Consider the following 27,390-nt stretch of genomic DNA (forward strand, 5'->3'; position numbering starts at 1 on the left):
CAAGAAGAAAAGCCCCCCCAGCTCTGCAAGCCGGAAAAGTGACAACGGACCTTTTGCCAGCGGACCCATCGGGGTCCAGGATTACAATTACTACCCCTGGGGAGAGTAGCCCCCGCTTCTTCAGAGGAGGGTGACCACTGGAATTTCCCAGCCCTTAACTTGGAATCCCCCAGCGAACAGCCAAAAAACGGACCGGGAGCGGTAGAGGGAGCGATACCGCAGACTTCGGCAGGCGTTCCTGCGAAACCCAAGGCTCCTTTCATGACGTAGAAGAGACTGTATATATAGATGTGAGATTATGACATTATAGAAAAGGTCCTCAATTACAAGTTAAAGCCTTAATAGACTCAGGTTGTGCCCACTCGTTAATAAATGAAACCACCTTTAAGGCACTCCAAGTGAACTCAGCCCCTCTGCCTGCACCTGTCCAGTCGCCCAAATGTCTTGCAAACTGAGGGCCGTGGCTTCCTTTATAGAGTCAATCCATCACATGTTGGGTCAATCCATCACATGTTGCTTTTGACTTTTCCTAACCCATAAAACAAAACTCCCTACACTCAGGTAAAGCCCCAGGTCCTGATCTAATTCCCTACGAACTTTTTAAAGTCAACAGCAAATGGTGGGCCAACATTCTTGCTCCTGTATTCACACAAATTAATGCATCAGGAGCTATTCCAAAATCTTGGAGACATACTATTATCGTCCCAATCTTTAACAAGGGTCAGCGCTCTGACCCAAGCTGTTATCGTCCAATCAGCCTTTTGTCTTGCTTAGGCAAACTGTATTCCTCCTACTTATTAAAGAGGCTGTTGGACTGGGTTGAGAGTAATGACATCCTTGGCTGGGAACAGATTGGCTTTAGAAGGGGTTGGTCTGTCACAGACCACTGTTTAGTGCTCTCCTATCTAGCCGAGAAATATTCCTCCCCCAGAAATGGCACCCTTTATGCGGGTTTTATGGATCTTAAGGGAGTTTTTGATACCATCCCGAGGGAGAGGCTATGGTTGAAACTATCACATTCTACTATGGATAGGAGGTTACTATGGCTTATTCAGCAATTTCATACCGTCCTCACAGCTCAGGTTCGCTGTGGCAACCAAGGAGAACTAACCGAGCCCTTTGAGCTGGTCAAGGGAGTTAGACAAGGTTGCCTCCTTGCTCCTCTCTTGTTTAATCTATACCTGAATGATATGGCAACCAATTTCTCAGAGTTTTGCCACCCCCCAAAGCTTGCAAGTCATCCCACCCCGATTCTACTCTATGCTGACGATGCAGTTCTCCTGTCCCGCACAAGAATTGGTTTGAAAAGGTCTTTGCAAACTTTTTCTGAGTATGCTCTAGGGAAGGTCTTAAAATAAATCATCATAAATCTAAGATTATGATCTTCACTAAGAGGAGAAAAATGCCTCTTTTTTGCTGGGTATTAGATGGCTTTGAGGTTGACCAAGTCAAGGAGTTTGTTTACTTTGGCAATCTGTTTTCCCATAACCTAAATTGGAATGGCCATCAAAAAGCAGTGTCCAACAAAATTAAACATGGGGGTGGTGCTATTGTCAATTTTTTTCACACCAAAGGTGGCAAATATATTCCAGGGGCTATTCAGGTTTTTAACCTGAAAATTACCCCAATTATCCTCTTTGGTGTTGCCATCTGGATTACAGTCATCAATGAATCTATAGATCGTCCACTGCTTCAGTTCTTACGAAAACTCCTAAATGCCCCTCGATGTGTTGCTAGCGTTACTCTTCATTCCGAGTTTGGCCAAATGTCACTTGAAGCTAGGGCGTGGTTGGCCACCTTTAAACTACACCTTAAACTGTGCTTTAGCACTGAGGGGTTTCTAGCTTCTCTGAAGCATGACCCTTTTAAATCCTCATGGCAAAAAATCTTAGATGAGAAACTGGCGTTGTTGGGCTTCTCGCACAATATGTTATCAGATCTTGGGAAAACTGAAGCTTTTGCCAAAATTAAAAAGCGCATTAAAGAGCTCGATTATAACAGCACTACTTTTCGTGCTCGTCGTGTCTGTTCATCCCAGTTCTTCGGCATACTCCCTCCACGTGGTCTGCCTGCCTATACATATTATCTAACAACTCCTCGTCTCTGTAGAGCTTTTTGCTTGGCTAGATTGAATGCTAACCCTTCTATGGTAATACAGGGCAGAATTCTGAATATACCATACTCAGACAGGATCTGCCCTTGCTCTTCTGGCTCTATTGACTCATTAGCCCATGCCCTTTTAGAATGCCGCTTTTACGAGGAACTTCGATCGCACTATACTTCCCCTCTTTTAATATACAAATCCAATGCCTCTGTGACTGACATAATGCCTTTTTTACTAAGTGATAGGGACCCCAAGGCTACATTGTCAGTGGCAAGATTTGTTTCAGTCCTTATATCCCTCCAGCACTAGATATATGCTGCTCAAGATCAATTGATCAAGGAGCTTCTAAGGGATAAAAGGAAAGGAAAACAAAACTCCCAGTAGTGGGAAGAAGAAGAAGGAGGTTGGTTTTTATATGCCAACTTTGTCTGCCACTTAAGGGAGACTCAAACCGGCTTACAATCACCTTCCCTTCCCCTCCCCACAACAGACACCCTGTGAGGTGGGTGAGGCTGAGAGAGTGTGACTGGCCCAAGGTCACCCAGCTGGCTTTGTGTGTAGGAGTGGGGAAAGAAACCCAGTTCACCAGATTAGCCTCCGCCGCTCATGTGGAGGAGTTAGGAATCAAACCCGGTTCTCCAGATCAGATTCCACCGTTCCAAATCACAGCTCTTAACCACTACACCACGCTGGCTCTCAACAAACCGGTGGAAAAAGACATGCTCAGAGGTATGCTAGTAATTCAAGGTGTTATACATTATTGTTTGTGTGTGTTTGTAGAGGTGCACAGGGCATATAGTAGACATGTGGCTCTTTTGATCGATTGGAATTGCTTTCTGTACTGGCCTTATTATTTAATTAAATGGAGCTTTTAAAAGCAATAATAGAATTATGATAAATTGGGGAGAAGTTAGGCTAGGGTTAGAAGGTAGCTTTTTGTTTTGGTGATGACACCTGGGGTACCACTATATTTTTTATATATATACCACAACACTTGTCATAGCTTTAATAAAATTACAAGAAACTGAAGAGTTTAAAACTAGACTTTGAGGAAGCAATAATTAGAAAATATGGCCATTAAAATAAAAAACCTGAAGACTAAAAATGAGCTTGGCTCTAAAAAAAGTCTGCTCTAGGTAATGTATTTTCACACTAAATCACTTGGTATGTGTTTAGCTAAATGTCTTTCTTTTATTCACCTTCCTCTCTCCTCTGTTATTAAATATATGTAAAGCTTAAGTGACATAACAGTGTTATACAGTCAATCACATCTTGTGATGTAACTATGTCAGAGGCCAAAAAAAGTCCACTTAGTGAGGGTAATGCTTTCTGGCGCCTAGACAATCCAGGATCACTTACTGAACAAGCTAATGCTATGATGTTCCAAAGCCTGTCAGTTTTGGCTATGTGATAACATCATCAAGGGGAAATTAAATCAAATTACAGAATACTAGAAATGACAATGCATATGACAGTCCAAAATGTTTGCACTGACAATTATTGCAAGATAGAGGCAATTTATGGTATTCCCCAAATCTGTGAAAAATATAGCCCTACTTTTAACAGTTCTTAACTGGTGATTTCTTTCCTTGGTTTTTCAATTCATGAAAAACAATTATATCTCTTTCCCCTTATCTTTCTGACCATTAGTTCTTGATTGCTGAACCATTAAGTAACACAACAAAACATTCCGTAGAAGTGGTTACAATACAGGAGCTGTTGGGAAAGGGTTAGACAAGGAAGATCAACACAGAACAGATCTGTAATGTCAAGATAATCATTTTAATTATTTTAACACTGATAGTGGAAACCAAGGGTTAAATCCCACAGAATATATCTGCATGTTACCCAAGCACCAAAGTGTAAAAGAAGTGCTAAAATGCTTGCTGTCTTTTCCCCACTAATTGACCATGACTGTATCCCCGAATGTATCTTTTCCACATGTGCAAGACATAGCAGAAGATATTACAATTTCAGAACCAAACTAAATTAAATTATACAGTTTGTTGTACATTCCACTGCTCCATATGTACGCTGTTATTTTGTTACAAATTATATGAGCCCATTCCTGGGGGGGGGGGAGCAAACTGTGGTGGTCGGGATGGCACAGCTGAGAAGCCTCCTAAGAGGTTTCCCAGCCACCACAGAGGGGGGGAAAGCCTTTTTTCCCCAAAATAAAAACAGGAAAAAAAGACTTTTTTTCCCCATAGGGAAAAGCGAGCCTGTGCCACCTAAAAAGGTTGCTCAGGACCGCCAGCATCCCAGGAGGCGTTCCTGGGGCAAAAGGGATTTAGAAGCTGCCTAAAGGCAGCTCTGCCCCCCGGTACACCCCTGGGACACCTCCTGGGACACTGGCGCAGCGATTAGCACTGGGAAAACGCCAGCGGAAGGCCCTGCTGATGCCCAAGGCACACACTGCAGCGTGGCATCCCAGGGCTGGTGGGGATGCCCTCCGTGGTGGCGTAAGTGCCCATTATCCTGGGATGACAGGGCACTTACGCCACCATGAGGTCATGTCGGTTCCTAAGCCAACTCGGTTACACCCTTCAGGAATGCACAGTGTTTCTGCAGCTGTTACACTACTGCTTGCACAGGCAGAATTGCACTAAGTACGTTTTGCTTTCCACTTACAGATTGCTGGATACAATCCCAAATTAGTTCAAACTTAAAGAAATATATTAAATGTTGGAAGTGAAGGTTTTCAATATTCTTGATAAAGGAACATACTGTTCATGATATGTAGACATAAGTGTATCTGTCACTTGAAAAGCACTATTCATTATTCAGTGTTCTCAAGAGCTAGATAAAAAGATGCTCACTAGCTTCCTTCTCTTAAGTGAGGAAGGCAATGCATACAAAGTTGAATAGCATTCTTGACAAATTATCTCTATCTCATTAAGCTATTTGCATAACTGAAAGTTAGATGTCTCTTAAGTGGAGGGATCTCTCCCCTCTTGCTTTGATCTACCATAGATCCCTTTAGAGCAAACCATGATGGGGATTTTGGGGTGCAGGGTAATTCTTCACAGTCTCTCTTTGCATTAATAATATTCTTCAGATCTTTACAACACAGTTCAGGAACCAAGCATTAATTCTTTGTTTAATATAAAAGTCTGCACAATGTTTCTTAAAATTTACCTCCTGTTTCAGTTCTTCCCATCGAGTATTGAATTTCTCCAGCTTCTCATTGATCAGTTCATCCAAAACTCCACCATCAGTTAAAGTCTGAGCCAGCTCACGAATCTGATTGCGGTTATCTTCTGGGTGTTGCATTAAATTTTCAAGAGACTGCAAATTCATAAACTGTATTACTGATATGAATGAATTAAACTGTTTCCCATATTTTTGTATTTGGTTCTTCTTTTGTTTAATGCTTAAATTTGCTTAGGAGGAGGGAATAGTTTTATTGTTCAGGTAACGGGTTCATAAGGTCAGCCTAGAAAATTAATTTAAAATTTGACTTTTTTTTTTTTGCATGAGCACCTTAGTCTCTCAAGCTTAGTTTCCCACCCTACATCCAAAGCCCTCCCTGTTTACCTATACTTAGGTCCTATTAAAAAAACTTTAAGATTGTAAAGAAAAGGCTACTGACAGCAGGAAGCCAAGAAAAAAAAAGACTTCCACCTGGTGGAAATTGTAGATGTCACTGAAGGGGAGGAATGGAAAAGGGTAGTTAATTTTCCCTCCCTCTTGTGGTGCAGGCTACCATGCCGGATCATAACAATTTGTTATAGCTACTCTCCCTTAAGCCAAATGGAAAAACATTTAGATCTCTCATAATTTTTTTAAAGGCAGATGATAAAAAAACCTTATATTTTCCTTAAAACAGAAAATAATTATGAGGAAAGTATACTCTTTTTATCACAATGTCTAAAACGGCAAACATTTGCATTGGCTTAAATTTATCTATCAACATTATGATTATAGCAGTTAAAATTGTAAAAGCGGCGGCCAAGAAAGACTTGCAGGGGCATTTCATTTCCCCCTCCCCCATTATTTCCTCTGTCCTTTTAATGAAAGACTCCACAATCTCTCCCCATTTCCTGCTTCTTCCTTTCCCACCCACCAGTCAACCTGGTTTTTCTTGAGGTTGCAGCAGGATCAGGAAAGTATATGAAAATGGTAAGAAAGAGGGAATAAATTCCAGTATCCAAAATCTGTAATCTATGCACATCTACTTGAGAGTAAGCCCCACTTATAAAGTGATCATGTGAAATTGGAAAAAAAGAGTATCCTGGCAACATGAAGCTGGCTAAGGTAACAAGAAGATAGTAGAAATTTTCTTCATCAATATAAACATCAATCAATGTAAGTGAGTTCATTGATGGATGACTGTCACACAGTAACCTGACAAGCTGTATTCAGCATTTGTCAGTGCAATCCTAAATAGAGTCGCACTCTTCTAAGCCCATTGACTTCAGAGGATTTAGAAGGGAGGGAGAAACTGTGGTTCAGATTATGCTATGAATAAACTACAATTACCACATTATTCTTTCCGACAGCTCTGACTCCAATCTAACAATGCAGTGGCACAATTAATGTCTCCACATAATCTTTTCTACCTGTACAGATGTCACACTACATGGGATTTTAATGGTCATGTGGATGCAAGGGTCCTAATTGATTCAGATAGCAACATAAACTTTACTGACTGAGAAAACTGTGCTTTGATTTAATATCAAACCTTTCAGTTGTGATGTTGTTGGAATCAAATATGCTCTTCCCCTTATGGAAGAACTAATTCTGAAAGCAGAAGGGCATCTTCCACTCAAAGAAGATTCCTTCTACGACTGAAAGATCTCTGCGAGCAGAAGAGCACTTTTGGATCCAATTCTATAATTGTCTAGATATTGATATATGAACAATGACAATACTTACATCTAGTGCCTCTGAGATCTCTTCTGTGCCTTCTTGAATATTTTCAGTTGCCCTGAGTTTTGATTCCATCTCATTTAACCATTTGTTTTCAATATCCAAGTACAATAGTAATTCACGCCAACATGCCCATACCTCCTAATGTATAAGGTATAAAAATGTTCACATTAATTTTAACAGAAAATATTTAAATTATTAGCTGCCTATAAAACATTATCATGAACTTGGGAGTGAGACAGGGGATGGGTGTTCTTACCTGGTTCCCCAGCAGTGACTTACAGGCAGCAGCGATTGGACCCTGGCTCCAACATGGGAGCCAATCAGCATCAGGCCATTTGGGTTGGGGGATGGGTCCCCCAGGTGGACCAAAAAGCCAACGGCTTCACTGGGGTCCGCTCTCTGAGGATTTAAGGAGTCGCTGCCAGGGACCAAGCCTCTCAGTCTGTGCTAGTTTCCCCACCCGCCCTCCCCTTGGTTTTGGCATTTTGCAATGTTCGGGCTCTTGGTGTACAGTATGTTCATGTCACAGCTTTTCACAGGCAGTTTGGGCATCAGACCGGATCCAATCTTGGGGGGAGGCTGAGCCTTTATGCCTGCTTCCCTTGGTCTGGGGACTCCCATAAGGGGTCTTGGGCATTAGGCCATCCAAAGTCATGCCCAGCTCAGGGGCTGTCACTTGGCTCTAGCCCTAAGGTGGCAAGGGAACTATGCAGTGGTGTCTCACACCAATGTGGAACCCTGGACTTGCCATCCTGTGTTGGTTTTTCCCCAGCAGGTGGTCTGGGGTGAGGGTCAATGTCATCACCTGGCAGGCGTGTTGGCCAGTGCTGGATCTGAGCTTGATGTTGCACTAAATGCTCTTGTAATTGTACTCAAATAAAAGCTGTGGCCTATTTTCCTCCAACAAGGTGTTTTGTGGTCTACCCTCCCTGTGCCCTTGCTCCCTCCCTCACCCCTAGGGCTGCAAAGAACTGACCTCCAATGTTTTACACTTCCCATCCAGCCTGCTGCAAAGTCGCTGATAGTTGCTAGTTAAAACATCAAGTTCCTTTTTTAAGGCCTCATGAGCTGCAGGTGGAGCCCTTGCTATAAAATTGTTCACAGAGTCTGTGAGAAGCTTCACTTTCACCACTTTCTGTACGGCTTCTTCTTTTGCTCTCTAAAAATATATAAATGAACTATAACTTTTACTGAATGGAAAGGTGACAAAACAGGGATGAATCTCTCAATTACTGTAAATATATACAAATCAAAGGAAATACTGTAAAGACTGCACAGATGCTGCATAGGCTACTGTCTAAGATAATGTAATAATAACATACAATATGTTCCATGCTGCTTGAATTGTATGCAAGCTGTAGTAAAAGGATACTGAATTTTGCATTTGAACAAAGGCTGGAGAGTCTAGGGCTTTTAGAAAAAGATGATTTGGGGGGGGCATAATAGAAGTTTATAAAATTATGCACGCAGTGGAGAAAGTGAATAGGGAAAATGTCGTCGTCCCCCCCCCCCCGGTTCCATAATAATAGAATTTGGGAACACCCAGTTTTTATTATTGATAGGCAATAGATTCAGGACACAGAAAATGAAATATTTCTTTACACAAGGAGTTGTTAAGTTGTAGAATTCATTGGCAGTGGATGTACTAATGGCCACAAGCATGGACGGCTTTAAAAGGGAGTTCGATTCTTGGAGGATAGGTCCCTCAATGCCTATTATCCATAGAGGAAACCTCTATATTTAGAGACAACAAACCTCTCAATACCAGTGTGGGGGCCACCTTATGAATGATTTTGATCTCTGTGTCGGGCTTATTGGCCACCATGTGAAAGATGATATTGCACTAGATGATCTGATCATCTTATATTCCTCTTACGTTCTTATGTGTTAAATGTGAATGAAGGAAAAACTTCCTCCAGATACAATAACATTACTGTAGTTTGCATTTATTACATACTTTGCCTGTCCCCATTCCATTTTCTTATTTCCAAGTATAATTGTATTTTTCTTTGTTAATGTTTTGTGTAATTGAACAGACTTACAATCTGTTAAGTGCAAATCTGTTAAAATGAGACTTTGATGAAAAAACACCATAAGAAATGCAAAGTGATGCTTACTGAAAGTAGTTAAAAGAAAAATATGCAATTCTCTGCAGACATAAAATATAAATTGGGGACAAGACTTGAACCACACCTACACATTCTTATGAGCAGATTAGCTCCACCTAGAACTTAGTGTTAGAACGTGCTTCTAAAGACATGTCTGACTGGAGTGTGTATGTGTGTGTATCTGGATAGGTCCTGGATGTGCTTGTTGAAAGCTTGTTGAATTGTCTGCCCACATAGCAACTGAACTGTAGGCTACTCTTGACATGGGTGCTATACTCCAGATAAAGGAAGTAATAGTCTGGGTGCACAAATAGGGTTGTGCATATCGATATACCCAAACCAAAAATAAACCTGAAATTAGCCGTTTCAGCAATATTCGGGTTTTGGGTCGACTGAATACCAAAACCTGGGAATCTGCCTGAAGCTGAATAGGTGATTCCTGAAAAAGCTGGATAGATGTTCAGCTTTTCGGGTTTCGCCTATTCGCCTTTGCTCAGATGCATAGCTCTGTGCTTTCTCCCATTTTTCTATCTTTGACTTGTTTTGTTAGGGCCCCATAGTTGGGGTCCTTTTGAAGTAGGAATCATGTAATCTGAGCAAGAATGGTCAGGCCAAACTAGTCTGGAAGTGTCATTTTAAAAGACTGGCCTCACCCAGTCCCATCTGGAGGGATATACGCTCCAACTAAAAAGAACTAGATTCAACAGCTGCTGAACAGGCTTCGTTCTGAACATGACTGCTCACCTGCATGGATGAGTAATCTCCTTCACAAGAGCTGCCTTAGTCATGACTTCAGCGGGCTCCAATATCACTGCCACCCTCTGAAAACCTGCTCTCAAACTGAAGGTTGCCCTGAGTAGAGGCTTCGTTTCCCCACAATGGGACCATCTCTTGAAATCAGATTTTTGATAACTATAATAAAGGACTGTTCACAGGATGTCATTTGCCACCAAAATATATTATTTCTGTGCCTTATTTTTTTTGCATTTAAGCCATTTTCCTCAGTTTGGAAGCTAATTTGCGTGGACATTATGCTATGAACCCCAGATATGAAGTCAGCCTCCAGACTTTGAGGTGCCAGCCTGGCAGTCAGCTCTTTCCGCCAGTCCTTGGCAACCCTTAATTTCTGAACTGAAAACCGATGGACAGTTCGGCTTGCAAATGCCTGGATGGGGGTGATGCTTTTGCAGGTCCATAAAATTGGCCCCTTTGTCCCAACGTACACCAAACTTCGGTGTCCATCTAAGGAGAGTCCCCTGCAGCTATGCTGCAAATTTGGTGACTCTACCTCCAAAAGTGCCCCCACAGGAGCTTTGAAAAAAATCCTCATAGACTATAATGGACCCAATTTTTTTGGGTGGACCTGGAAATAAAGCCAAAATACTGGTATGGGTATTTGGCTTATTCTGGGTTTACCAAAAAAAACCCAGCCCAATAAACCCGAACCCAAAATTTATCGAATTCTTTTTTTTGCATGACCCTATGCACAAACCACTGTGCAGTGTTGTGACTCTTACTATGTGTATCACTATCTTCACTTCTAATTAACATTAGAAAGCTGAACCAGGAATGCAAGAAGTCTCTAAACAGTCATATATAATGAAAGTGAATGATCAAGCCAAGTGGATATAACTGTGCAGTTATGAACTAATACCATGCCATATACAAATACAATAAGCCTTCAAGATAGACACAAACTGAAATTAATTCGAAGTTATAGTTGTATGATAATTTCCTTAACTGATAGAAGTAGTAATTTAATGGGTTAACTTAAAAGGGGATCAGCATTTGCCCTAATTAACATGGGAAAGCCAATTTACAGCATAACATATTGCTAAATGCAACCTTGTTGTTGCTATTTATGAACCTGCATGATGTAAATACAATTTAGGAGAAGCTGCATCAAGAAGGAAAACTGCCTGGGAATCAACCATATGATGCACATTTCATAAGAGGGAGAGGAGGAGGAAGAGTAAAGAGACAAGGTGCAAATTCTGATGTGGTTACCCAAAAACAATAAGGACACATGCAATGCTTAATCCAATTAAGAACTGGAAAAAAACCTCTAGCAGTAAAATTCTTCAAAGAAACAGTTATCTTACAACAGATGTTAGATTGGAACAGAATTACTTTAAACCACCTATCACTTCAAATTTGGGATTTCCCAAGTAGAGCTTAAATAGGTAACTCTTTCAAATGAGCACATAGATTGTGTGCAACGATAACTTCAAGATGAGCATGAGACACAAATTAAATAAGTCAGTTTGCATTTTTTGTACCTTCAGTTCCTCAACAGCTTTCTGTAATTCATCTGGAGTCTTATACTCAAAACCTCTCTCAAGATACTCTTCTTCTGCTTGTGTAATCCATTCATGCATCTCTGATAGATCCTTTCGGAGACTTACTGTCTTATCCAAACCACTTTTCAGTGATGCCTTCTTAGCATATGCCTTAAAGAATACCATGAATTTTATTCAAAGGAATATAAGTGGTAGGTCAATACTTAAAGTACTTGTCTGGAACATCACAACCCCATTTTAAATAACATAACCTTTTAAAAAAATGAATACAAGATTGGTTTCAAATCTTCAGAGTATTGACTGCAATCATATTTTCAACTGGAGGTGAAAATTATTCACACCAAACTGCTTTGCAGGTCAAAAACAATCGGTAAAACTTTACATTTTTTAAATTCAGTCTGAAATTATGCAAAAGCCCAATGAGTTGGGATGTTATAGCAGGAGGTATCTTCACAATTCCTATCATTGCCCCTCATTCATGGGGTGAGGGAAAGGAATGTGTGCCAGCATTGCACTTCCGGTCAAAACTGGAAGTGAAATAGGAGATGCTCTAGCATTTTGCAAAAACTCTACTGTAAGTGATGTAAGCACAACACTGGCACAAAGCCAAGTTCCACTCCCCCAATTCCTCCTGGAATACTACCTATACTACCACATATACTAAATACCATGTATACTAAAGAGCCTAAGGCAGAATGCTCCATGAACTTTTAGTATGCTGCAGTGTCTGCTTTCAACCCAGTAATGTAAAATTACCTTACATCTTATGTTATCCTTCCACCATGGTTTTGCTGAAAAATTGTAACAGCTTGTACTATGTTTCCTGTATTTATTCTTGTAGCTTACGTTTCACTATTTCATCCTTGAGTCTCTGGAACAATCAAACCTATTCACTGATGTGTATGCATTTGCTCATAAAGCAGACAAGTGATTCTTCTAGATATATTGTCCAGTTCTTTCTTTAGAGATCTGACTTTTTTCTCAAGTAGTACTGCTTTCTGAAAAGGTCATCTTGGTGGCTACCTTTGAAAACTGAATGCTTGTAATTAAGATTTGCTTAATGCATAGACGCTGCAATATGTATATGAAGACAGAGACCCTGCCTTCATGCTGGTAACTTAACTGAGCAGTCCTGGGTTAGGTCAGTGAACTCACAATAGTAGCTTAAAAAGCTTTATTAATACAAAAGCATTCAAAAAAGGTATTAAAATTACAAATTACATAGTTAGAGGCAATTGCAAGATAAAACAAAGAAGTCTAGCTAACTACATACCTACTAGGTTAATACATCATAATGTTGGGTGTTAAAGCTATAGGTCTTGTTCAGCTAAACATTATTTAGAGTGACAAAGTAACATATGGACAAGCGAGGTTGAAGAAGGAATGGTGGCACTTCGATCTACTCAAACTTATGTGAAAGTGAACTAGGAACAGGTGATTCTAAACTCCCCATCAGGATGGCTTTTGGGGAGGACACTCTAGGTGCTTCAGGTTGAATTAAACCAGAATAAGGTTCTCAGGAAATGAGCAATCTCATCCCATCTCACACAGATGTTTTCACTGAGTTAATTAAGAGTGGTGTGAGCGAGTGACTTTGATGAGATAGGCCTTGTTGACAGTACAAGCTGCACCTGGTATTATGAGAGAATCAGCCAGTGTATGAATGGAAAGTTACTGAATGCTGCATCTAAGGGAGACAAAATGGATGAAGCAGCAATGGTTTAAAAAGGTTATTCTGTGTTGACAGTGTAGCACTATTTCACTCTGAATCCCAGTAGTCCTTTTTCATTCCTTGTTTTAATACCCAAGGTACTAACATATTTTGAATTAAGAGAAAGTTATTTTGTACCAAAGTTTGTATTTGTTTTACAACTATAAGATATTATACTTTTACTGAGGCAATCACAATGAAGTATCTCTATCCTGCATTTATTTCTACACGGTAGATTTTTGTCAAGATGGAAGGCTAATTAGTGTTTACCCTAAACGTCTACGGCTCTACCTCTGACATTCAGTGGTTGTACAAAGAGTGGGATAAATTATGCAGTAAGAAATCTGAAATTTTATTAGAAGGGAACCCTCTCAGCAGGCACTGTAATACCTGTTGGCAAATGTGATCCCATTGAGTATTAAGTTGTTTTAGTTCCGTCTGCATTTTGGAAGCAAACTCTGGCTCAGCTTCATTCTTCATCTTCTTCCCAATCTCATTAACACTGTTCAAACTGGGCTGGATTGTCTTGATATCATTTACAAGAGCCTAAAGAAGGGCAAATTATATATATCTCATTACAAATCTTCAATTAATGTAACATTTAAGTCAATGCATTAAGATTAAATATATTTACTAATTCATAATAGCATTCCAAATGCATTTAAAAGTAACAGAAATCTTGTTGGGAACAATATATCGTATTCAAAATACTGGCACACTTTTAAATGTTAATTTATCTTTAAAATTAATACATCACAATGTATTTGTCCCTCCTTTTTCTGTAAATTCATGAAAATGCATACCAGTTCATATCCAAGGGTTTTAGTTGCCCTAGATAAGCTTAAAAATTGCATGTTTCACCCGCCATTTCTTAATTATCTTCAGCTCCATAGGTAGTATGTATTTCTATTTTCTAATTTATTAGTTTGTCTATATGGTAAAAGACCAGCATGAAAGTATAGAGACAGGGAATGAGTGTGCCTTGATTACAAAGCAATTGGAATAACAATTCAAGATTTGAAATGTAACAGTTTACAGTGTAGTCCTGGGGCATATGCAATTCCATGGGATTTTGATTGAAGGGAATGAATGACTACAATATGCACTATCATGTATGACCAGGTGCTTGTTTGCCTGATTTTGCAGCATATTGCCTGTGTGGTGTCATAAATCCAAGATGGCTGCCCCTATGGACATTCATTTGCATTCCAGGCTATAACTCCTTTCAGAATGGTCCTGTGAACATTTTACTTTTTCATTAAATATAAAAAAGGAACAAAAAAAGTTATTAACATGTTGATATTGTTAACTTTTCAGGAACTATTTAGGCTCTTGTGTGGTTAATTCCATTACAGATCTGATTTTTTTTTAGGTTATATGAAATAATTGGTAACTTTCACATTGGCATATACAATTTATTGAAGCTATAGTATTTATTTACAATGAAAGAATGCTTAACAGGTTTTACAAGTGGTTATCAGAATCCCAAAGGTCATTTCCCTCATTATCATCTTTCTCAACATCAGTATTCTCAAACAGCTCTTCATAGCCACCACACCTGCACAGCTCTGTGCATCTTGGGGACTGACTTCGGCATTTGAAATTTAGAGTACATTGTCCTTTAAGATAAGAGCATCCTATTAGCTGCAAGATGGACTCTGGTGCATATGGAAGAGTACACATGACAAGAGAGTAGTTTTGCTCTGCCCTCTCCCACCCAAATTGAGATGGCTCTGAAAGATTCGGGTGTTGTTGATCAATGTATCACCACTCCATCACCAGGTAATGTGCTCTTAAGATGTAAGGTGCTAGAGATGATCTTGTTGGTGACAGGTTTTCGTTTTGTGGCTCCTTTTTAGTGAACATCCACCAATGGAGCTGACGTCTGAAATCTTTGTAGAGGATTCATAATGAAATAACCACAAAAGAGCTTATGTCTCCTAAATGGTTAACAATATTGTAATGTTATTAATAATATGACTTCAGGCCTGGCCCCAATGAGTCCTCAAAGGCCAAAATAGGCCTGGAAAGGACCCTGGCCTCTCCACCTTTTTTGTTTCTTTTTATGTTTATATCCCACCTTTCTCTACTATGGGGAACCAAAGCAGCACATGATATTCTCCTCGCCTGCTTTTTCGCTTCACAACAACACTGTGGGGTAGTTTAGGCTGAAAGTAAGTGACTGGCCCAAAATCCCCCAGTGAACTTCCACAACAAAATGGGGATTTGAACCTGGGTCTCGCAAAGCCTGCTCTAAAGCTCTAAATGCTACACCACACTGGCTTTCATAGGGTGGCTGCTGTTTAATGGTAGCAAGCAGCCATCTCTAGTTAAGTCCTGCAAGTCTGGTGGTATCAAATCACCCAGAGGTTGCTGCCAGGCCTAGGATTTCCAACCTTCGGTGGGACCTGGAGATTCCCTGGAATTACAACTGAACTCCAGACAACAGAGATCTGTGCTGCTAGAGAAAATGGCTGCTTTGGAGGGGGGACTCTATGGCATTATACCCTGCTGAGGCCTCTCCCCAAACCCTGCCCTCCTCAGACTCCACCACAAAACCTCCCAACGTGGAGCTCTCAACTCTAGTTCAGGCCTAGCTCCAATGAGTCCTCCTGCAATGGCCAGAATAGGCCTGGAAAGGACCCTGGAAAGGACCCTGGCCCCTCCACTTGCCTCCACTGGCCCCTCCATTACTCACAGAAATTGAAGCATGGAACGCTGTGGGTGCCTAGAAAGAGCCAGTGGAGGAATCAGTTGGTTTAAACTGCATGCTCTCCTTTCATAATTTTCAGCGATTTTTTAAAAAGAACAACCCCCATATATATTTTTTAAGATTTCACATTTTTCTGCAAACCTGGAACCCCTTTCATGTTTGTAGAAAGATATGTCTTGCCCATTCACAGCTCCAGTCACTGGATTTAAGTATCCAAAGATTTGACTAACGTCACTATTAGAAAATAAGATTATCATTAGGTTACAAGATTCATGGTAATTGCAAACTCTGCTGGGGTACTCAAAATAGTTTGTTAATCCTGTGTCAGAAACATCAATACTTGGAGATGCTTTAAACCTCTACAGGGGTTCTTGTAAACTTTATGAGAAAAATAGTTTCCAGAGCTTAAATCTTCATTTGAAGTAGTAAAGCATGGAAAATAAGATTTGTAAAATACTTCTTCAGAGTAGATTTTACACCATGCAAGGTATACAAATAGAAGAATGATAGAATCTTGAAACCACAGAATCTCAAGAACAATGATGTGACTTCAGTGGCATTTGCTTGGATCCTATAATGTTCAAGCAGAAATATAAATGGACCTAGTCCCACTTGCACAAGATCTTGTGGAACAACTAGCACTTTTCTCTATATATATCACAGAGTCCAGAAATTGGTTGTAAAAGATCTTGTGCAAGTGGAAACACAAATGCAGATATAATAAGTGTGACTTAACACAAATGGCTATCACAGTCTTTTTCTTGTGTTTCCACTTCTAACACAAATGAATGTTTTAGTCCTCTAACACAAATGAATATTTTGAGCCTGATCCAAACCTCTATTCTTTGACCTATGGTGTGTCAACAGCCTTAAGACATTGCATTTTGCTTATATTGAAGAAAAACACTGATATCCATGGTGGGATATTCAATGTATGAACAACTTACCATGCGGAGGCAGCCCCAGGAAAAATTTAGAGCAATCTTAACAAAGACAGCACTGAGGTAATACGAATGGCTTCACTGTACTTATGGGATTGTCATCTAACAGAAATCTTCTATATATATCTCAGTTCACATTTTTATAAAACATGTTAGTGTGTGTGGGAGAATGTCAGGTTTCAAAAGGCACATAACTCTTAAAAACATTTACTGGCTTTTCTTGCAATGTCACAACAACTGTTGAATTTACAAGAGAATGATAATGGAATTATTAAATGCATTCATTTCATTTTTGAAAAGTTACAAAAATAGTTAAGCTAAAATATGTAATAGCTGTTTTTCATTTAATATTATCTCCTCTTGCAACCCTAAGCTCAAAATGCAAACTGCTGGCAAAGAAAATGCCAGCAGCTAGGTGTCATTCTAATACAAGTACCAAAAAAGTACATTATAAATGTCATTTTTAATCATTCTTGAAGTAACATTTTCTGCTTACCCAGGAAGCTAAAGTTTATCCCTGCATGAACCACTCTCTTTATGTAAACACCAAACTGTCACAAAGGGGCAATTAACTGAGAACCCGATAAAAACATGGGGAATAGCTCTTTCCCATAAGGTCTAGCACAATTTATTTTTCAGAATTTTGTACTCTGTAAATGTTTGGTATGTGACTTGTACTTCACTGTATCTTAATGTAGGTTGTGTGTCTACACACACACACACAACCTACATTAACATACAGTGAAGTGCAGGTCACATACCAAACATTTACAGAGTGCAAAATTCTGAAAAATAAATTGTGCTAGTTCTCCCATTTTCAGGTGAATAAAAACACCTGGTCATTATTTAAATTTATTTGCTTTTCTGCCATGTGGCTCTCAAACACCTGCATATAGGCTAGACAGACCAAAAAAGCACATCCACATTCTTCCATAAATATTGCAAATCTTCCCTTTTTGATTTTTGTTCATGATTCTGTCCAATTCCAGAAAGCACAAGGATAATCAAAAGCTTCCCTTTAAAGGATATTCAAAGTAATTTCATTTAAAGAAAGATAATGGCTTCTTGATATTCACTATTTAGTAAACTTTATCCAGAAAATGTAACACAGATGTATAAGAACGTAACACGTCATGACTTACTGCACACTGCTCCAGCTGTTTTTCAAGTGCTTCTGAATCACCAAGGGCCGGCCACTCTTCTTTTAGGAAAACATCCACTTCGGCCATCCATTTCTTCAGGGTTTTAGTGTCATTCTGTTTTTGAAAGGAAAATACTGTATTACATCGTGAGAAGTGTTTACTAAGTAAACTAACTCAGCATGACACTATGACTAAACAATGAAGAATAATTTTAAGATCAGAGATGCATTGGGATGTGGAACGGTATGGTGTAGCCTGACCTCATCAGATCTCAGAAGCTAAGCTGGGTTGGTACTTGGAAGGGAGACCTCCAAGGAAGACTCTGCAGAGGAAGGCAGTGGCAAACCACCTCTGCTTAATTACTTGCCTTGAAAACCCCACCAAGGCTTGCTACAAGTCTGCTGCGACTTGATGGAACTTTACACACACACACACACACACACACACACACACACAAAGAGAGAGAGGGGCATCTGGACAAGCTTTAAAAATTAAAAGTGCAAATAACAAAAATATATTTGGCATTGTTTTGTACCATCATATATTCTAATAGCCAAGTTAGCCAAATCTGAGAATACTTAAATCTGGTGAATGGAGCTGTGCAAAGCAGATGGCAGTACCTGACCTGCTGAGCCCCAAGCAAGGCAAGGTGAGGGAGATGGTGATGCCTGTCCAAGCCCTGCATGAGGCAACGCAGATGGCAGTGCCCAGCCTGGCTGAGCCCTGTGCAAGGCAAGGCAGAGGGCAATTTAGGGTTGCCAGGTGCCCGGTGGTGGCGGGCAAACCCCCGGCAATTGGCCCCTCTGACAGCTGACCACCTGAGGGTCAGCGGGCAAACGTGCACACGCTCGTACACACCGCGCGCAAGGCACTTCTGGTTTACAACCGGAGGTGCAGCCTCACGAGGGGCCTGTTCCTCTTAGTTTGAGTGGTAAAGGGCCGCTTTACCACTCACTAAGAGGAAAAGGCCCCTCGGGAGGTGGCACTTCCGTTTGTAAACCGGAAGTGACGTGCACACGCACACACAATCCCGACCACAGCCCCATAGCCTCCCGCCGGAGGAGAGAGGGGACCTGGCAGCCCTAGGGCAATGCCCAGCTAAGCCCTGCTCTAGGCAAGAAAGAGAGTGGTACCCAGCTCAGCCTAGCAGAGCTCCATACATGATGAAGGAAGCAGCGCCTGGCCCACAGGAGACAAAAGAAGCGGCACCTGCCTGAGGAAAGGAAAACAGCCCTTGGCCACTGGTTAGGCAGGATGCCTCTTCCTCCCCCTTCCACCCCCCATTTGGGAGGGAGGAGAAGGGTCACACACACTACCTCTTCTTCTCTCCCTTCCTGATTTAGGGGTGGGGCCCTTTCCCAGGGTTTTTCACTCCAGGTTGTTCTGACGATAAAATGGAGCAGAGAAGAACAAAGTAAGGTGGTTTGAGTCCCCTTTCTGGAGAAAGGTGAGCTATAAATGAAGTAAATAAATAATAAATATAGCTGTAGATGTGGGGGCAGATAAAAGGTGAGTGGGTATAGTGACATATCACGGAAAACAATTGTGATATCGAGGAGACAGTGGTGAACCATGAGTTTCTCCGTCTGTGCCATAGATTGCCCTGTGACAGCACTAGGCTGGAAGGGGTTACTGGTGTTCAGCTTTTCATAAACACACACACACACACACTCCTTTTCTTCAGTAAATGCACTTTTGGGAGTAAGGGAGTGTGCCTCTTGCACTGGAATGCAACAATTGCCTTGTCTCTCAGCCTTGCTCCATCCCGAGGCTAGGCACTAGACTATCACACATGCACATACACACACACACACATGTTTTAATCTATAAGTTAAGGGGGGGGCCTCCTTCTTTCTTTGAGACCTGAGCTCAGCCCAAGGTGCAGAAAGGGACTGATCACTTTGGCTGACACACAGGAGTCTACCCGAGGTTCCCAAAGCTGAAATGGGTAAAACTCTTTATTATTCTCTGTTTATTTTGGAAGCTACTGAAGAATAAAACTGTTTTCCTCCTACAACTGGGATTTCATTGCTCTTTGAAGTCCTCAGGAGTAAAAGAACCATTGCCTCTTAGCAACACTGTGGGTAGGTAGGAAGAAGGAAGCAGAGAAGGTTGAGAATATGGGAGTTGCTAGGTGGAGGGAAAGAGGAAATAGTGTGAGGAAGTTGAGACTGGGGGAAATGGTTGTCATTTACAAGTCCTTGCAGGTTCCCCACTGTGCAACTGGCCCTGCCCTGACAACTGGCACTGCACAACTGGGCCATAGCTGTGTGTTCCAGGGATAGGGTAGGGTGGAAAGGCAGTCCCTTGGAACATTATTTCTCCTGGCAAAGGCTGAGTTGACCCTGTAAGCTGTAATCATCATTGCTTCAATAACATTCTGATCCTCATCAAGTAACTTTGCCAGATTTATTTTTAAGAAGCGTCTTAAGTTCCCTCCTTCCACTTTCTCTTTGAGGCCCCGGATCTGTATGTAATTCTCTTTCAACTTAAGGTCCATCATTGCCATCTGATCTTCTCTCTTCTCCTCTCTTCTTGCATGGCTTCCAGTGAAAGTTCCGAAGTATCTACTTTCCTTTTTGTTTCCTTGACTCCTGCACAGATTTTTGCAGATTGTTTTCTACCTTGTCTTGTCTTGTGGTCAGTGAGCTTATTAAGTCCTGTAAAGAAGAAATAGCCGCAGTGTTTTGACTTATTTCCCCTTTTATTGCTGTCACTTCCTGCAAGGTTTTAGAAACCATTTCATGAAGAGATGCCAGCATATCTTCCATTGTCTTGGATTTGGCTCCTATTTTACAAGTTGCCATTGTAGGAACAGGAGATATTGGAGTTAAGGATATTTTGGAGACTGAAGATCTTCTAGGTAATGCCGAACTCTGCTGCTGCTGTTGTTGTTGTTTTGGCTCAGGAAGCTTGTCTTTTTTTTCTTTGTCACCCATCAGTTCTGAGCAAAATTTCAATTGTAATCCTTAAAGAAAGGGGGGTCTTAAAGTTTTAATAGATCATCCTGTGGGTATTTTCTTTAGGCTTTGGAATTCACATTAATTTAGTTCAGACCTTAGAGAGTCTTAACTTTCAGACTGTTCATTTTTATTTCAATCTTGTAGCATGCCTCTTAGTTGTAATTCCCCATTATATCACTCCTTTCAGCAGATTTTTCCAAGGCTCTCACAGCTAGATTTTAAACTGCGCAGCCTGACTGGCAAAGTGCCAAGTTCAAAATTAAGCCCGTTACTGGGGGCTATAGCAACGAAAAGAGTACATTTTTCCAGTGAAGTTCTCTGTTAGACACCTCAGTTGTGCTGTTATAATTTTCTAAAAGTTGGTTACTTGCATTTTCTTGTTCAATTGGAGGGTTCCTGCAGTAGCGCCCGGCTGCTTCAGGGATCGAAAATGGCGCCCGGCTCGTCCGTTACCGCCTCTGCTTATTTCTCAACGGAGACTGCTTGCTTGGACGGTTCGGCTATACGAGCTGAATCAGCATCCCCTCTTACTCCGAGGGGTGCCGCTTTGCTGTGGGGGATTGTTCTTTTGACCCCCCCCTGGCTGCCCTTAGCCGGCGCACGATACCCCACGCGTCCTGCCGCGGTCCTCTCCAACCCGGAAGTCGTATCTCTGTTTTTCTGATATGCTGTTAGCTTAATTAAAACATATATTTCTTTAAATTTAACCAGCCATTCCTCTATTTTTGGAGTTGATTTTTGTTTCCAGTGACTGGCAAAGGTTGTTGTAGTCACAGTTATCATATGTAACACCATACAAAGTTGATCTTTAGCTAGATTAGGTACCAGATTTAACAAGAATATCTCGGGTTTACATGGACTATCAACCTCCATTCCAGCATTCAGACCAAAATGATATAGCTCTCTCACATTTCCACCACATGTGTATAAAATCTGCTTGTTTTCTATCACAGTACCAACAGCTGTCGTTTTCTGATTTATAGATTTTACTTAGTCTAAGTGGGGTTATATACCACATATATACCATCTTTATTAGATTTTCTCTCATTTGCATACTGACTGTAAAATCTAATCCCTTTGTGAAAATGTGTTCCCATTCTTGGTCACATACTGTCTGTAAAATCTAATCCCTTTGTGAAAATGTGTTCCCATTCTTGGTCATTTAACACTCTGTCTAAGTAAGTGTTCCATTTATCCCGATATCCCGTTGCTTGATTTAATTTATCTTTAAGTATAATTGTATATATTTTTGAAGTTGGAGTTTTGTCTTGTAACATCACCTTCTCAAACTCTGATTTATCTCTAATTTTGGATATGTCATTTTCTTTGAGGTTATTGCAATATTTTTTATTTGTAAATATTCTAAAAATGTTATATTAATTTCTTTTTTATCCATAATTTTACATAAAGGCTCTAAATTATTATTTCTAATCCAATAATTACGTTCATTCTGTTTATCTATCTTTATTCTATGTGGTAATTGGAAATTGGGTTCTCAGCTAAGATATTCCATAAAAAGGAAGACATTGGGGAAATATCTGGAGCTAGTTTCTCTCTTAGAGCATCCCATTGCTTTAGAATGGTATTAATGCAATTATTATCTTTGTTGTAGAAATTTTTTCTATAAGTGTTTTTTAACCCAAAGCCATTTATTTAGCGGGAATTTAACAAAGTCCTGCTCAATTATGATATATGGTTTCTTTTCATCATTTACTACCCATGATTTTAACCACTTTATCCTAGCCACCTGATAATACGTTAATAAATTTGGCATACCTATCCCTCCTTTGCTTTTAATCTCACATAGGTTATTGTTTCTAAATCTATTCTTTTTATTTTGCCAGATGAATCTATTACAGATCTTTTGCCATTCTTCAATCATTTTTTTTCAGTATGTCTACAAATAAGTTATTAAAAATAAAATTCAATTTTGGCAAGATTATCATTTTAATTAGGTTGGCCTAAGAGAGAAAAATTCAAAGGGAGCCATTTCTGAAAACAATCCTTTAGTTCTTTTGCTATTTTTCTGCAGTTTAAATTTAAACATTTAGTTCTATCTTTACTTAACAATATTCCTAAATATTTAACATTATCAGCTTCTCTTAGATCTTCTGCCCATAATTGTTTCTCCTTTTTGTTATCGATATTTAAAAAAGAGCTTCAGATTTATTTGCATTTAACTTGTATCCAGATATATTACTGAATTCTGTGATCACTTTTCTAACCTCTAATCCAGATTTATCTGCTTCAGTTAGGAAGAGCGTTATATCATCCACATATAGGCTTTAAATTCCTCGTCTTTAATCTTTATACCGTTGATTTTATTATTATCTCTTATTGAGATTGCCAGGGGTTCTAGAGAGAGAGCATATAGGAGAGCTGATGAAGGGCAGCCTTGCCTAATGACCCGCATGATATCAAAACTTTCTGTTCTTTTACCGTCAATTCTTATTTTAGCCTGACACTTGTTATATAGAATATTAATCAATTTCTGGAATTTCCCCCCTGAAATCAAAGCTAGCTATTGTTTTCTTCAAATAACAGTGTTCAACCCTATTGAACTCTTTTTCAGCATCTAAGAATAAGGGAACTGCTTTTTTCATTGATTTTCTTATATAATCTTGTAAGTTAAATTTTTTCCTAATATTAGATTCATATTATATAATATATAATATTCATCTCTTAGGGATGAAACCTGTTTGATCAGGGTTAATGTATTTATTAATTATTTGTTTTAGCCGGTTTGCTAAGATTGAAGTTAAGATTTTATAATCAATATTTAGGAGACTGATTGGTCTATAGGAACTAGTTAAGGTTGGATCCTTTTCTGGCTTGGGAATAACTGTAATGTTACTTTCAGCCCATGTATTTGGCAGCTTTCCATATTGAAAGATATCATTTATTGCTTAGAGTAATGGAATTTTGATTGTGTGGCTTAACGTTTTATAAAATTCAGCTATATAGCCATCCAGGCCTGGGGCCTTTTTAATTTTCAAATTTTGGATGGCTGTTTCTAGCTCTTGTATATTAAAATCTAAAATCTTTAACATCTGAATTTAACTTGGGTATATTAGTATTTTGTAGAAAGCTTTTAATGTTATCTTGCTGCTGTCTTAATCCTACCACTTGGAACCCTACCAGTGCCACCCTCACCAAGCATCTCAGACAGAGTTGCTAGGCATCCCTTCCCTACCAGAGACCCTGCACAGTGTGCAGCAGGGAAAGATCGACTCTTCCCTTGGATGGCTCCTGGCCCCTCGGCCACCAGCACACCAACCTCTCTTTCCCTCTGAAGAAGCACTGTCTGGTGGTGCTTCGTCAGATGGTTCTGGAGTCTGAAGGTTGAGAGATGATTAAGTTCTCTCCCTCGACTGATCAGGGCCCTACACAGGTGGCATTGTGCATAATGTGGATCCTCTGCCATCTGGAAGTGCTTCCAGATCAAGGATGTGAGGGGGCACCCACATTGCCGAGCAGCTACAGGCACTACTGGAGCTGCCTCCTTTGAGGAGCTCAGGGCAGACACACCATGTCTAGGGGGCACAGGGGGAGATGGCGGCAGGGGAAGGGATAGCTGCACCTTTGCGTGCACCTCCATTGCTTCCTCTTGCACTTCCTCCACCCTCTCCTCTTGTCTCCCCTTGGAAGGATGGCTGGGGTATGAAGGGGGTGAAGGTGATCATTGGTCCAACACCTCTGCAATCTCCTCCACCACCCTCCTGGACCTTGGGGTGAGCTCCAAAAAACTCACATCTATGAAGCTCAACCCCAAAGGAAGCTGAGGCTATTCCTTCTCCTGCTGGGAAGGGTCAACAACAGTAGCAGGAGGAGGGACAGCCTGAGAAGCAGACCCCCTTCCCTGTGCCAGCACCTGCCATCACCTGTGCGGGTGGGGCAGCTCCAGAGGCCCCTTCGACAAAGAGAGTCCTGTGTGGATTCTTCATTGCCCCCAGCACTCATTCCCCCTCCACTCCACCCCTCTGGTCTTCCCTTTTGCTTTGCCCCCAGGGTCCTTCTAAGCCACACCCCTGTTACTCATTGTTCCCCTGGGCCAAACTCTGGCTATCTGTTATGCAGGGAAATTAATGGCCTAGCTACCTTTCCTGTACTACAATTAGTCCCTGCTTTGAAAACTTTTTATAAACCCTCCCCAAGAAAACTAAGGGTTTTTGTTTTTTAAAAAGGCCCTAACCTTGACTTAATAATTTGTTGTTGTTTTTTAAACTGTGTGTGTGTGTGTGCGTGTGTGTGTGTGTGTGTGTGTGTGTGTGTGTGTGAACTGCCATCAAGTCGCTTCTGATTCATGGCGACCCTATGAATTAATGTCCTCCAATGTGTCCTATTCTTAACAGCCTTGCTCAGATCTTGAAAATTGAGGGCTGTAGCTTCCTTCATAGAGTCAATCCATCTCTTGTTGTGTCTTAGTCTTTTCCTGCTGCCTTCAACTTTTCCTAGCATGGTTGTCTTTTTCAGTGAACAACAACTTCAACTTTTCCTAGCGTTTATGTCTTTTCTAGTAAACAACTACCTGGTGATAAGTTCCTGGTATAGACCTGTCCAAGTTTAACCTCTTACACTATCCTGGAGATGGAATTAGGAAACTTTAAAAATGGGAAGTACCTGCCTTGAGGATATTAAACCCTATCTAATTCTGTGCTCCACCAATGAATTCCCAAGGAACCCGGAGGAGTTTATTCTACAAGGAACTGCTTCCCTAACCATGGAACTGTAACTCTAAACTCAGCCAGCCTCAACAGAGCCCAGGAGAGCTTACCAATTCATTTTTAAGCTATTTATTTAAGTATTTGCAAATCTATATTCTTTGCTCTTTTTAAGGCCTAACAGAAGCCTAATTGGTAAGAAACTACAGCCCTACAGCTATGGTTTAAATTGGAGGGAAATGTAACCCAACAAGTTCCTACTAGGCCCTTATTAAAGGTAGTAGTGTCTCTAAAATGGCTGAACAACAAACCTTCCAAGAGTGTGCTAGACTCAATAAATCCACCAAACACTTATGAAGACCAGAGAACACAAGACACCAAACTGCCACAAAAAAACTCTCTCTAAAGGCAACGATGAGAACAACAAAGCAGGTCCTCCCCCCTTCCCAAACAATCAATCAAATCACCACCTCCTTTCAGGTGAAAACCAGCAAAGAGGCAGAGAACCAACCAAAATTCATCAAACACTGGAACAGTGAAACAGCAAGCAGTGGAGAAATGGAAGAAGCCCCCATCCCAAAAAGTCAATCAAATCACCCCCTCCTTTCAGGTGAAAGCCAGCAATGAGGCAGAGAAACCCCCCAAATTCAAACACTGGAACTGTACAACAGCAAGCAGTGGAGAAATGGAAGCAGGTCCCCCCCCCAAAAAAATAATCAAACAACCCCCTCAAACTAGCAAAAAAACTACAACCCACCAACCAACCCAACTGAGAATTCCTGGCCCTCCTCCCTCACCCTCTCTAGGTTGTCCTCTGTTGTAATCCAGGTAGACTGCACCAAAATGCATTGCTGCTTTTGGCCACATGGGAAGCTCCAGTGAGCTTTCCTATTGGTCACTCCAAGGTGCCTGCTCCCTCCCTCCTGCTGCCCTGGAAACCATCCAGGGGGCAGGATTATGAAGCTCTCCTTTAAATGCAACTAGGGCCACAAAATGGAGAGTCCGCAGAAGGCAAATAGCCGAAACCCAAAAAAGCTGAATATCTATTTGGATTGTTCAACAATCACCTATTCGGCTTCAGACAGATTCCCAGGTTGTGGTATTCAGTTTACCCAAAACCCAAATATTGCTGAAACGGCTAATTTCGGGTTTATTTTCAGTTTGGGTATATCAATATGTACAACCCTACTAGTAGCCATGGATAGCCTTGTCCTCCACGAACATGTCCACTCCCCTCTTAAAGCCTTCCAAGTTGGGAGCCGTTACCACATCCTGTGGCAGGGAGTTCCACAATTTAACTATGTGTTGTGTGAAGAAATACGAAGATACAATATTCCCAAACTGTTTAGGGCTTTAAAGGTTAACACCTTGAACATGATCCAGTGCAACTTGATGGCACTTTGCACACATATATATGGCCTCATTTACCTCAGTGGGCCATGTTGAACCAGTAAGGAACACACAGACTCAATGGCTTAACTGAAATGAATTAAACCTCTTGTGTCTCTTTGTTATTCACTATTATGTTATTAAGAACAAACAAGGGGGGGAGAAACTACGGCTAACCTTAAATTGTTGTAATTTAGTCATTTGCTCCTCAAGTTTTTGGCAATTCTCCACCAGCTGAGCTGACAAGTTCTTCCAACGTCCAACAATTCCTTCAATTTCTGATCTGTATTTTTGACTGACTTCTAAAGGAGCTTTCCTATACATCTCTTCCATAGTTGTGCTTAAATAGCTGAGTCCATCTTGTTGCTCTTGTAAGGAATACTGCAAAGCCTACAAAGTTAAAGTAATATTATATTTAAGATAATTGTATTCAAACTGAGATCTATCATGCCTAACATTCAGAAATTTGTCAGTGTATCTTCT

The 27,390-nt window shown here is 40.6% G+C and overlaps 1 protein-coding gene across 1 annotated transcript in view; it reads right to left on the reverse strand.

The window, feature by feature from the left end:
* DMD (dystrophin) overlaps nt 1-27,390 on the reverse strand; it is a 1,354,185-nt gene that overhangs the window by 784,328 nt on the left and 542,467 nt on the right. Inside the window, exons 23-29 of the mRNA XM_056862020.1 lie at nt 27,085-27,297; nt 17,895-18,008; nt 13,489-13,644; nt 11,367-11,537; nt 7,956-8,138; nt 6,983-7,117; nt 5,243-5,392 (exon numbers count right to left, since the gene is read on the reverse strand). Of these exons, the coding sequence (XP_056717998.1) occupies nt 5,243-5,392; nt 6,983-7,117; nt 7,956-8,138; nt 11,367-11,537; nt 13,489-13,644; nt 17,895-18,008; nt 27,085-27,297 (1,122 nt within the window). The remainder of the gene's footprint in view (nt 1-5,242; nt 5,393-6,982; nt 7,118-7,955; nt 8,139-11,366; nt 11,538-13,488; nt 13,645-17,894; nt 18,009-27,084; nt 27,298-27,390) is intronic.

Source organism: Euleptes europaea, chromosome 16 (assembly GCF_029931775.1).
Source record: "Euleptes europaea isolate rEulEur1 chromosome 16, rEulEur1.hap1, whole genome shotgun sequence".
In the NCBI taxonomy this organism is placed as follows: Eukaryota; Metazoa; Chordata; class Lepidosauria; order Squamata; family Sphaerodactylidae; genus Euleptes; species Euleptes europaea.